At 40.7% G+C, this 12,790-nt stretch overlaps 1 protein-coding gene across 6 annotated transcripts in view; it reads left to right on the forward strand.

Moving 5' to 3' along the window:
- Positions 1-12,790, forward strand: part of BRCA2 (BRCA2 DNA repair associated) — a 96,911-nt gene that overhangs the window by 18,680 nt on the left and 65,441 nt on the right. For all 6 annotated transcript variants that reach the window (XM_073341432.2, XM_073341459.2, XM_073341451.2 and 3 more), the window contains one exon: positions 11,291-12,505. In XM_073341432.2, the coding sequence (XP_073197533.2) occupies positions 11,291-12,505 (1,215 nt within the window). The remainder of the gene's footprint in view (positions 1-11,290; positions 12,506-12,790) is intronic.

Consider the following 12,790-nt stretch of genomic DNA (forward strand, 5'->3'; position numbering starts at 1 on the left):
TATATTTAAAAATAATAGGCCTCAGTATTTAAAAATATATGGTAAATCAGACTTATGGTACAACAATATAGGGGTTAAAAGGAAACACAATATATGTGGGAGTTCTAAAATTACTATGTGTATGATGGAAACTCTATCTAAAATGTCTTCTTTAAAGAAGAGTCACAAATGTACTGGAGAACTGGCATCTCACTGCTTTTAGCAATGGGTAATGTACTGGGCAAGATAAGACTTCATACACATGGGTGAACTGATTGATTACATGACCATTAATGTTAACGGGGTGAACAGCTCACCAAAAGGAAAAGGGCATTTTGCTCACTGAACTATGAGTTATGATGAAACAATAAAAAGGAAGTGTTTAGCAAAGAGTATTGCCACCCTTCTTCTATTAAATTGCCCTGGAGAGACACATGCTGGCTGTGTCCAAGTATTCAGGTATTTATGTTTCTTCAAGAGTGTTTCCTGTAAGTAGATAATCCTTTTTACCAGGGATTGGCACACCTTTGGCACACGGTCTGCCAGGGTAAGCCCCCTGGCGGGCCCGGCCGGTTTGTTTACCACATCCACAGGTTCACCCGATTGCAGCTCCCACTGGCCGCGGTTCGCTGCCCCAGGCCAATGGGGGCTGTGGGAAGAGGTGGTCCAGCTCACCAGGGGGCTTACCCCGCCATGGGGCTTACCTTGGCGGGCCGTGTGCCAAAGGTTGCCGATCCCTGCTTTATGTAGAAGACTGATACATTTTATTTAAGGGGTCCTTGAAAGGTAAACTTCTCACTTTAGCCAATGCGTGTGCTCCCAGTCAAGGGCAAGCTGCTGTTTTTGTTGTTTGTTTGTTCAGTTTTTTAAGCACTTAGGAAATTTTAGGGAAGGAGATATTATTCTAGGGGGGGATTTTAACAAGGTGCTTAATCCCTGTAGGAGTTTATAGAGGAGAAAGCACAAGCGCAGCAGCAACTGATATGGGGACTGGTAAGTCCCACAACCAAGAACAGCAGTAAGACATGGGGGTGAGCTTGTGTAAGATGTGTCCTGGAGATGACCCTGTTGTGTTTTTATCAACCTTAAAGAGAGTAGCAATGGAGCCAGATGGGATAAAGGATCGTGGACCCGCCAAGTGGCACCCTACTTGTCCAGAGAAGCCCAGGCAGACTTTGTGGCCCTGAGTGAGGAGCAAGCCTGGGACTATGGTAGAATAAAAGTGGCCATCCTGGACAGGGTTGGCCTTTCGGGGGGAAAATATAGACACAAATATTGGGCTGCTAGATGGATTAGAGGTGTGTGACCCCAGGCAGGTGTGCAAAAATTAACAGATTGGGCAACCCATTGTCTACAACCAGATACCCAAGCTTGGGGGTAATAATAGACATAATAATACTGGAGCAATTTCTCCAGGGCCTCCCTGAAAGCACACACTTATGGGTCTGGAGGAAGCGGTAAAGCTGGCAGAGGAGTTTGTGGGTGCAGATTTTCCTAAGAAAGAATTCCAGATGTTTCAGGGACAGGACTCAGGGAAGAAGGGCAGCAATTTGGCCACATCCTGGATGATTGAAAAGAAAAAGGAGGAGATGATGGGACTTCTTTGGGGAACTAGGGGAGTGATTTGCTACCAATGTGGGCAGTCAGTGCATATAAAGCTGGATGGCACAGATATGAAATGTGGGTTTGCCGAATTTTGTGGGTGGACTCAATCTACACAGGCAGAAAAAGAAAATGCCTAGCATCCCTGTAAAAGTGGAGAGGAGGCGCCAGAGGGGACTGGTGGACACGGCCTCAGGATGCACACTGGTCCAGAGGGGTTTTGTGAAGCCTTGTTGGATACTACCGGGTGACAGCCTGAAACTAGAATGCATCCACAGCAAGAGGAGGCTCTGCCCAGTGCAGAAATATCCCTAGAGGTCAAGAAGCACTTTGAGTGGAAGCAGGTAGGGGTGGTAGATGGGCTGCCCCATCCAGTCATTATAGAGACAGACTGGAGCCTCTTCCCTTATAAGGAGAAAATGAGGGTCTAGAGTCCCCCACGGCAGGAAGCAAGACCAACAGGGAATGGGGCAAAGGAGTAGATATAGGAAAACCAGAGAACCCTAGACATAAAGATACAAGCCAGAAGGAAGACTGGACCACCCTCAAAAGGAGAGGGTGAAAGCAGATGGCCTAACACAAGGGGCTGAGGAAAATAGTGCTCCTAGCTTCAAGTGAAAAGCAGGCAGTTCCAGGGAACCTCACCACCAGCACAGCAGGAGGAGGGATCCTGGGACAAGTTTGTGGGGTTGGGGGAACCAGAGCCCCCAATTGGAGGAGGAAAGGGAGGCATAGTGACAGGCCCTGCCCAAACTGAAAGAGAAGGCAAAGGGAATGGGGAAACAGGCTGTCCATGGTGTGCGAATCTGTGGGTGGAAACAAAAATGATGAGGATGACCCTCACCCACAAAATGTGACTTCTAGGGGTGGAACATGGACAACCATGCTGGGGCGAGCATGGGGAGCTCAGAGCCTCTAAAGAAGGGAGAGTGCAGAGGAAAAGAGACCTTGCAAGGATGGGTGGTGTGTGACAGAGTGCAAAAAGTGTGTAGGTGAGCCTGCGCTCTGATAAGTTAGATGCTAGTTAGTGCCCCACAAGAAGCTGACTGGGGGGGTAAAAACTTAATTAGCTCCATCAGCCCCGGACTTATAAAAGTGTGCGCCTTTTAGGAAGGAAGTGTGTGGGGGGGGGGAGGGGAACAGAGTTAGCTGCATCTAGTCATACAGAGCCTCAGAGAAGGGAGATCTCTGTTCCCCTCAGGTCCTGCTGAGACAGCCTAAAGCTCAGCAAATATTGTAAATAGGCAGGAGCATGGGGGAGTGTGGTGATATTGGTGAAGGGGAATTGTAATAGTTTCACTGTGCACACACCTGGTGATATCTGTGCATTTTCTTCAGGGAAGAGGATGGGGTGGAGGTGGGCCCCTGTTACAATTAGATTAAAAGATTGGATATAAAAAGGGAGATTTAATAACTGGTTTCAGTCTGATCTCTCCAACATTTGCTAACATTTTGCATTCTTTGTATGCTTCAAAACAAAGTGTTAAACTACCCAGAGGGTGATGTAGTTCTTTCAGGCAAATTGCTGCAGAGGAAGCTAAAGTTGTAATTAAGATTTTAAAATCAAGAAGGTCCTGATGGATTTTCTTTGGAGTATTCTAAAGCGAGTGGTGGTCCCAATTTTAACTGAATTGTTTAATGGATAATTGCAGGAGAATGAGATTACAGATTTATGGAAAAATCAAAAAGTGTGGTTATTACTAAAGAAGGAAAAGATCTTACTAACTCTGCACCATACAAACCTATTTCTTTAACTAATGTGAAAACCAAAAATTATCCCAAATAGATTGTCTGATGCTGTGTATAAGAAAGGTGACTATTTGTATCACTGTTCTTACCAGTGTTGCACAATTTCCATAAATCTTATACAAAGTGCATCATGTAAGGTGTCAATAGAAAAGTTACAATCTATCAAATATGATTATCCTGGTTAAATTAATGTATCATCCTTGTATCTAAAGTTATGAATATTGGCCATGGACTTGTATCTTATACATGAGTTGTATTCCTGGGTAAGATCCACCAGATAGCTGTCTGGCCTTAATGTAAATTCTGTGTATTGATGGCCCATCAAGGACACTTAGCTTTCACAATGAGCCATAGAAGAAACTCATTCTGCCCAAATAGCTCTTACTGGGGACACCTCAGACTCCGAGGGGCCAATGGCCACCCCTTGTGGTTCAGTAAACTATGTAAGGACATGTGATATGCTGATATGGCCCTGGACCAGTAGTGTAGCTAGGAATGTAAGTCTGGGTGGGCTGCAAATTATTATGGATGGGCAATATCTCACCCATACATTTCTTTACAGACACAGCTTTGCTTTTGATTGGCCTCTCCCTCCGCCAACTGATGTGTCTCCCTGGCACTAGCAGTGGTAGCTGCAGGGACACAATGGGGGGGCCCCTCAGCAGCCCCGTCACATTGACGGGGGTCTGAGGACAGGGGGGAGATCACTGAGCACACTGGCCCAATTTGTTGGGAGTGTGGCTGGAGCCATGCTGCTCCAGAGCACAAGCCCCCTTGGCTCTCCACGTCCCAGCCCAGCAGAGCTGCGGTTTGCAGCTTTTTCTGCAGCCCCCGGAGCAAAACCCCAGCAGCTGAGTAGCTCCCAACTTTCCTGCTGGGGAAGGGGGATGCAATTCTTCAACTGAAACTAGCCTGGGTGACAGAGAGAGCAAATAAACCCAGCTGGGAAGTGGGAGGAGAGCTTGCCTCTCAGGTGCCAACCCCTCTGCCTCACGCAGCACCCAGGGGCAACCCAGAGGACTCTCCCACCCCCCACCACCCGCTAAACACACACACCAAGTCCAGCAATTATGAAAACGCCCACAATGGGCAACAGGGCATTGGTGTGGTTGTTGGGGAAACTTGGCTGAACTGTTAACTTTTCCTTTTCTCTATGTCTCCCCCAAGCAGCTCTAATCCCCACTTTCTGCAGCATGGGAACAATCTGTAGCCCGTGATTTAAAAAAAACACTGCTCTCCCACTCCCAGTAACAGAGCGAGAGACACACGGAGCCCCTTTACCATGCTCAGAAATTTCCTCTGCATGCAGTTCTTTATCCAACTTGAGATGCTGGGGCTTTGCTTGCTTTCAGTGAGACATGCTGCTAACCGCGGCTTCTGGATGCTGCTTTTTGCAGAGGCATTTGCAGGAGGTGGGGGAGTTGGAAGTAATTGATTGCAAAGAAAAAGTCAAGTTGGTGGCTGTCATAAATATAAAGGGGATGGTAACCACCTTTCTGTATACAGTGCTATAAAATCCCTCCTGGCCAGAGGCAACATCCTGTTACCTGTAAAGGGTTAAGAAGCTCGGCTAATCTGGCTGGCACCTGACCCAAAGGACCAATAAGGGGACAAGATACTTTCAAATCTTGGGGGGAGCGAAGGGAAGGAGAAAGGCTTTTGTTTGTGCTCTTTGTTTACATGGTTGTTCTCTCTTGGGACTGAGAGAGGCCAGACAGAAATCCATCTTCTCCAACCCATCCTAATCCAAGTCTCCAATATTGCAACCCGTATAGGTAAGCCAGGCAAGGTGGATTAGTTTATCTTTTGTTTTATGTGAATTTTCCCTGTGTTAAGAGGGAGGTTTATTCCTGTTTTCTGTAACTTTAAGGTTTTGCCCAGAGGGGGATCCTCTGTGTTTTGAATCGAATACCCTGTAAAGTATTTTCCATCCTGATTTTACAGAGATGATATTTTACTTTTTTTTTTTTTTAATAAAATCCTTCTTTTAAGAACCTGACTGATTTTTCCATTGTTCCAAGATCCAGGGGTTGGGTCTTTGATGATTTTATAACAAATTGGTTAGGATATTATTCTCAAGCCTCCCCAGGAAAGGGGGTGTGTAGGGCTTGGGGTATTTTGGGGGAAGATGTCTCCAAGTGGTCTCTTTTCCTGTTCTTTGTTTAAAACGCATGGTGGTGGCAGCATACTGTTCAAGGACAAAGGAAAGCTTGTACCTTGGGGAAGTTTTTAACCTAGCTGGTAAGAATAAGCTTAGAGGGTCTTTCATACAGGTCCACACATGTGTACCCTAGAGTTCAGAGTGGGGAAGGAACCTTGACAGTGGCACTGGTGGAGGGGGAAACAAACAAACTGAGCTTTGTTTGAGACAATAAAATTCCATGCACTTGGCAGAGGATATACAAAGGTTCCTGAGACATCTTCCTTTTGTCTTCATTCCCTGCTTCATTTCTCTGGATTGGATTTCTAACAGTGAAGCTCTAAACAAGGACTGATGACCCCCAATCTGTTTGGATAATTCCAGAGAGGCTTTTGCAAGCTCACAATTTATTCCATCACTGCTATGATCTTGAGCTATGAACACTGAAAAATGACCTATATGTATATGATCTATTAACCATTTATAACCCTCTTCTTTTCTTTTATATTAAGCCTTTAGTTTTTAGTTAGTAAAGGATTGGCATCAGTGTGATTGTTGCATAAGATCTGAGTTATATATTGACCTGGCTAAGAGGCTGATCTCTTGGGATTAGGAGGACCCTATATTATTTGATTAAATTGGTTTTCAGTAACCACTCATCATAAAGTCCAGTGTATGGGTTTTTCACTTTGTTACTGGCTTGGTATAGTCTAATGATAGAATAACCACCAGTTTGGGGTGAATCTGCCCTATTTCTTAGCAGTTTGTCCTGAATTTGGCATCCTCTGCTGTGATCCACTGAGACATGGTGACAGTGTCATGTTGCCCATATCTGTTCCCCTACCAGTCTGGGATCGTTGCGAGCTGGCGTCTATCTGATAATATCAGAGGATCTCTGAATTTGACCTAAAATATTAATTCTGGCAATTCTTCCTGTGTGCTGCTTTCTTTGGATGCTGAGAAAGCCTTCAACAGGCTGGAGTGGGAGTACAGTACTTCAGACAGATTTTGATATGGTTTGGTTTTGGAAATCCGTTTTAGAGGGGAATATTAAACCTATGTACTCATCCTTCAGTGTCTGCTTTGGTCATCAGTCCCTTTCTTTTACTTTGTCTAGGGGTATAAGACAGGGTTGCCTTGTGAGTTTGCTTTGGCACTGGAGCCATCTGCAATGTGTGTGAAGCAGCCCCTTTGTGTAGGGCATTAAAATGCCTTCAGAATTAGAACACAATGTAGCTTTGTATTCTTGATAGTGTTTTGCTATATTAGGAGGATCCAGAAGCTTTGCTAAAAATTATAGAACAACTAATTTTGAAATTTGGGCAGCTACCAGGTTTCAGAATATACTAAAATCAATCTGAAATGTTAAGAATTAATATTCCTGAAAGGGCTGAAACAAACTCTTGTCAGTTACGTACATTAATATAGGTAAAGGAATCTTTAAAATATTTAGGAATAAATATTGTGGGGAAACTTAAAAATCTTTTTAAGGCAAATTATTCTCCAGTGAGGAATAAAATAATAAAAGACTTGGAGGAATGGAAAAGATATGAAATTTCTTGGCTAGGTAGACTAGCCTCGGTTTTCCTCCCAAAGGTGTTAGGTTTTTTTCAGTGCATCTCTGTTGGTGTCCCTGACATGACATTAAAACATGGCAATATGTGCTATTAAAATTTGTAAGGAAATATAAAAGACATAGGGTGAGTTCTAAAGCTCCGTATAAGCCTACAAAGTGGGGTGGACTAGTGTTCCCTAATTTGGTTGATCTTTATTTATTTATTTATTTATTTATTTATTTATTTATTTATTATGCATCACAATTAAAAAATTAGATCATTTGCGTTAATGATCCAAACACTGGGCAAAACTTGAACAAGACTCATACTCAAATATAGCTATTCATAGTCATTGTTAGGTTAAAAAGAAATTTAGATCACCTGAAAAAGCCCCAAAATACTCATTCATCGAGACCACCTTAGCAGCTTTGGACAATTTTTTTGAATTCCTGTTACCACGGTGCTCTCCCTTAGCTACTTTCATTAATAATAAGGAATTTATCCCTAGTCACAAATATTTCCTATTTGTAGTGTGTAAGAGTTGAGATTACTCAATTTGGATAGGTGTTCCTGGGTCCTGATATGAATCATATCAAGCAATATGTAAATAATATGTACAATAATATGTTTTCAATATGTACAAATCAAACATTTTATTGTGAAATCTGGTTACAGGGTGGCTCTATACAGACAGCTAACCCCATTTGGGGAGTTGACCCAGGAGTAAACTGCAAAAAAAGGTTTATTTCTAAGATATATACAACTTTGGTTTAAAAAGCTGTTCAGAGAACAGCTGAGATGAAAAGATGGCTAAGGGACTTTGACAAAGAAATTGATCTGTCTGAGTGGGTCTCTGTATGGGAAAGAGGATACATATCTTCAATTTGTGTAGCACATAAAGAAAAATATTATAAATTACAGTATAGATGGTATTGTAATCTAGTTAAGATCCATAATTTTTTTTTCTACGGGGCAGGCACTCTGTTCGGGGTGAGGGAGAAAAGGGAACATATTTGCATGCATGGTAGTCGTGTCCAGGAACTAGATGCTTTTGTGAGGAAATTATTAAAAAGCTTCATCTTGTGACAAAATGCCAGCTTCCTGTGGTCCCCTGACCTGCTTACTTAATGCTTCAGTAAAAGATCTACATTTTAAACAGAATACACATTATATTTGTTGTTGTTAGCTCTAGGACTTGGTATTGCACATTATTGGAAAAGTCTGAATTCTATAGAACTGTGGTTTAGCAAAATATGGACTGTCCTTGTAATGAAAACACTTCCACAAGAGGAAACACCAAAAAGAGGAAGGGCATTTAGAAATTTGGTCACCCTTTTTAGCATACTCAGAGGAGAAGGGCTCTCCCACCAGCAAGCTAGAATCTGAAGTCATGTTCTTTGAATATTAACCTGATCCTGCATAAGTAACATACAATGTTGTATGTTAATGTTTTAGAGTAACTGTGCCATAATAAAAAGTTTCAAAAAAGAAAATGCAAAGAAAAGCTTATACTACAAGATCACAAGATGCCATTTTCCCTAGACCTTTGCACCTTAACTTTTAAAAGAAAGAGAGAGCTGGGGAAAATTACAGCAGCACTCAGGAGATCAAATATCCACTATGGATGGGGATTCCCATTTTCATTCTCATTCAGTTTCCAAAATCAGTAGTACACAGTGAGTGACTCTAAACAAGGAAAAAGTACACTCCAGTCACTTGGGATAGAGATCCAAATCTCAGGCACCCAAGAACATACTCCAGAGGTAGAAACTAATGATAAGCTGCTGAAAAAATCATCCGAGATGGTGAAACCCAAGAAAAGGAGGGTAGGAAAAATAAAGACAGAAGACTCTAGAGAATGTTCTGTCTATGGCAGAAGTGATGCTGAACAAGAGGACCCAGATACCTGAGTAACCTGAATATTAACCAGAAGATATTTATTGGGAGTCATAAAGAATGAACAGTAATTATGTTAACATAAAGATACTATGAAATTTGGTTTAATTGGGTGGGTTAGAGTTGGGTGAAACATTTTGGACAAATAGTTTATTTGCCAAAAAATGCAGTTCAGTTGACCTGAAACTATTTGTGAATTTGACATGAATTTACTAAATAATTTAAGCTCCTCCCCCCGACCCCACTTCCCACTTAGATGCCATTCACAAACTTTCGGGAGGGAAGAGGAGAATGTGGTGGTGATGTTGTCTTCCGTCTGACTTTTAGCCCAGTGGTTCAGTCACTCAATTGGTATGTGGGAGGCCTGGATTCAGTTCCCTCCTCTGCCTGAAGAGGAGAAGGGAGAAGCCAGCCACCTCAAAGAAATAATGGATTGGGAGTAATCTAATCCAGCCAAGCACGAGGTCGTAACTGAACAAGAAAATGGTGACCATGTAAATATTACTAGGCTACCATAGATTAATTCTTAAAAAACCATGCCCTCCAGAAATTTATACATATTCCTTAGCAAATGCTACTCTCTGGGTTTGGGATAGAATTAGAAAAAAGATCTTTTCCTTCACCCATGACACCCATTGTAAATAATCCAGATTTTAACCCAAATTACAAATCAGAGTTTTCAGTGCTTGGGAGAGCTATGGAGTACATACAGTTGGCCAGTTGTTCACCAAAGGAACTTTTTAAAGAACTTTTTAGAAATCAAAATCAGTTTTAATTGCCTCACTCTCCCCGGTATCAGTACCTTCAGATTAGGCGTTCTGTTTCGCAACTTTCTAGTAAAAAAAAACTTTCGTTTTATGGAGAAAGTTAACTTTAATAGAAGTGATGGCTTTTGGTTGATTAGGTTTTTTGTTCGTTTGTTTCCTAATTGATATCAGTCTTTGCAGGCAACTTTCCTAATATCCATATATGACACCATGGCTACAGGATTTGTATAGACAGTTACCCCGGGGGAATGGGCTTTGATATGAGTAAGAGGACATGGAACCTCAGTCTGGAATAATAAAAAAAAAGACTTTAAGACACTTTAATTGTTAAATAAATAAATATAAACTGAATGGAGATACATGTTGGAGAAATTGTGGTCAAAGAGGTAATTTTATGCACTTTTTATATGGACGTGTCTCGTCATCAAAGTATTGGGATGTCAGTCGTAATCAAATATTACAAATTGTTGGATATTTATTGTAAAATGATTCCTTGTTAATTCTCTTGGGACCTCCTAATGGAAATGATGGTCAAATAAATGAAAAATTAATCTCCTCTGCAAGTAGCTGCTAGACTACTAATAACTCTGAAAGTGGAATGGTTAAAATATATAAGTGGTTGTTATGGAAAAAAGCATAAGTTACCCAGCAAAATAAAGGACAGGTATATAGATAGATAGATATTTGGTTAACATTTATTTGTATGTTCACTTGCAAAAATCAACATCTCTCCAATTTTTAATATTCATGTTTGATAGACGCACCTAGTTTGCTAAGTATGAGTAGAATCTGTATTTTCACTTTATTTAATAAAATCCCCAGAAACAAATGTGGTGGATGAGGTAAAGAAGCTCACTCTTTAATATGGTAATGGTAATATCCCTGCCAATAGAGACAGTTGACTATATTATTCTGTAATGTTTCTCTAAACAAAAAGATAAGTGCATTGTTGTAAAGATTGTTTTTCTAATATTTATAGGGCAGTGATTTGTAACCTTTTTAAAACTTCCTAAATAGTTATAAAATGAAGAACCCATGGTTGTCTTCCTAATCTTTTTTTTAATGCTGTGATATTGTGCATGGAGAATGATCATGATAGATTATATTTTTCCCATTAAATTATTGTTCCATTAACTACAAACAATAGATCCAAAGAAAGGGAAAAATGTAAAACATTGAATTTAATTGTAGGTCCTTCATTGTCCCCTGCATGGTATAACTTGCATAGGAGACAAAAACAGAAATTTAACTTGTGGAGTTTTCTACTAATTTTTCTGTCCACGGGACATTCACACTTTCCCTCCCACTGGTAGAAGCCTGGAGTTCCATCCTCAAAATTTGTTAGTCCACTGCAGTCCATAGGAGGCAAGAGATATCTGCACCGATGTCCCATGTCTCCTCTCTCCTATCCATAGCATCAAAAGCTGGTCACTGGAGAACGCTCCTGCTGTGGACACCCACTATAGCTCCAAACTGACACAAAGGGTCAGTAATGAGAGGGAAACAGCAGGAGTAAATACAGTTTGCAGACTACAAGATAGAAATAGAGTAGTATTTCTAAGGTGATATTTTCAATAATCCTGTTTTTTAACTATTTACAGAGCTGGAGAAGATGTTAGATGGCTCATTTGGTGAGATGAATAGCTTGGAAGATAGATTTCACATTTCCATTAAGTCAGGTGGGAACAAAATGGCACAAAATGCCCTGCAAGATGGAGAGATGCATGAAATGACCATAGATATGCCAGATGCAGGGGAACATGTTCTTTCTGTATGTCGTACTAGTGGCAAATGTCTACAAGAAGTGAAAACAACCAACTGGACTAAGAAAACACACTTTGATAAAATGTCTACTGTTTTACTTCAAGAGACTAGTGAAGTGATGGGGAATTTTAAAGATGCTTGCTTAAGGTGTGAAAGAGAATTGGATTCTCCTAGGTGTGAGCTGTTTACATCTAACATATCAAATAATAGAATACAGAAGCCCTCAGAAAATAGAAAATTTACAAGGGAGGATATACCATCTTCTTTAACGTCTGAATGGTCTCAGCTGAACTTATCTGGTCTAGATGTAACACAACTGGAAAAAATATCCACCCGAGACACTTGTTCACCATCCAGTTTCTGTAGCAAGAAAAGATCTGAAGGCAAATTAGCACTTATGACTAAGGAACATGCTAACTTCAGTACTTTTGAAACATCTTTACTGAATACTTCAAGTCTAATAAAAGCAGAAAAGCTGTTGAATATCAATTGGTCAGAACACATAGAGAATGAAACAAAAACTTATGAAAAGTACTCAACCTCTGAAACCTCTCTAATGCATTCTGTCTCTCTGAGTGTTCAGGATCCAACTTTAGTGAAAGCATGTGCAGCTGAAAAGGTTTCTGAAGTGAACTTTTTAGACTGTAGTTCCTTCTTAATGGAAAATACAAACTTTACAGAATACCCAGAAGTCAATAACAGTTGCTTTCATAAACATTTAAAGGAACATTCTAAATCTTCCATAACTAATGTTACCTCTCACCCTGTTATATGTAATGCTTCAATTCCAAATAATCCTGATGGCACAAAATGGTCAACAAGTAATGAAAACACCCCTATGAGATCTGGCTTGGAAAGCATGAGTGTGTTATCCAGCTTGAAAAAGAGACCAAAAAGATTTATTTATACAGTAAACAATGCTTCCCCGTATCAAGAGGGAAACGTCCAGAAAGAAATAAAAACATGTTCTTCTACTCATTCTGCATCATCTCATTCAGAATTTGAATCATGTACCTTTAAAGGTCCTGATACAGCCAATAATGATGATCAAGGTATGGCTTTTAATTATTTTCATTAGTTGAAGTTTTTTTAATTAAACTTACCTCTTGCTTCCCCTTCACAATTCAGATGAACAAGTATCGTTCTGAAGGGAACTGTAATTCATGAGATTGATAATGGGGTCTGATAGTGACAGAAAGATATTACCATATGAAAACAGTCTGGTTAGCTTATGTGAAATGCATTGGTCTCAGTTTAGTTTCTAGAAGAAAAGTTTCCAGCTCAAATAAATGGTCAGAGCTGACAACTTTTTTTGCAGTGTCACCAGAGGTGACTGA

Source organism: Lepidochelys kempii, chromosome 1, assembly GCF_965140285.1.
Source record: "Lepidochelys kempii isolate rLepKem1 chromosome 1, rLepKem1.hap1, whole genome shotgun sequence".
Classification (NCBI taxonomy): Eukaryota; Metazoa; Chordata; order Testudines; family Cheloniidae; genus Lepidochelys; species Lepidochelys kempii.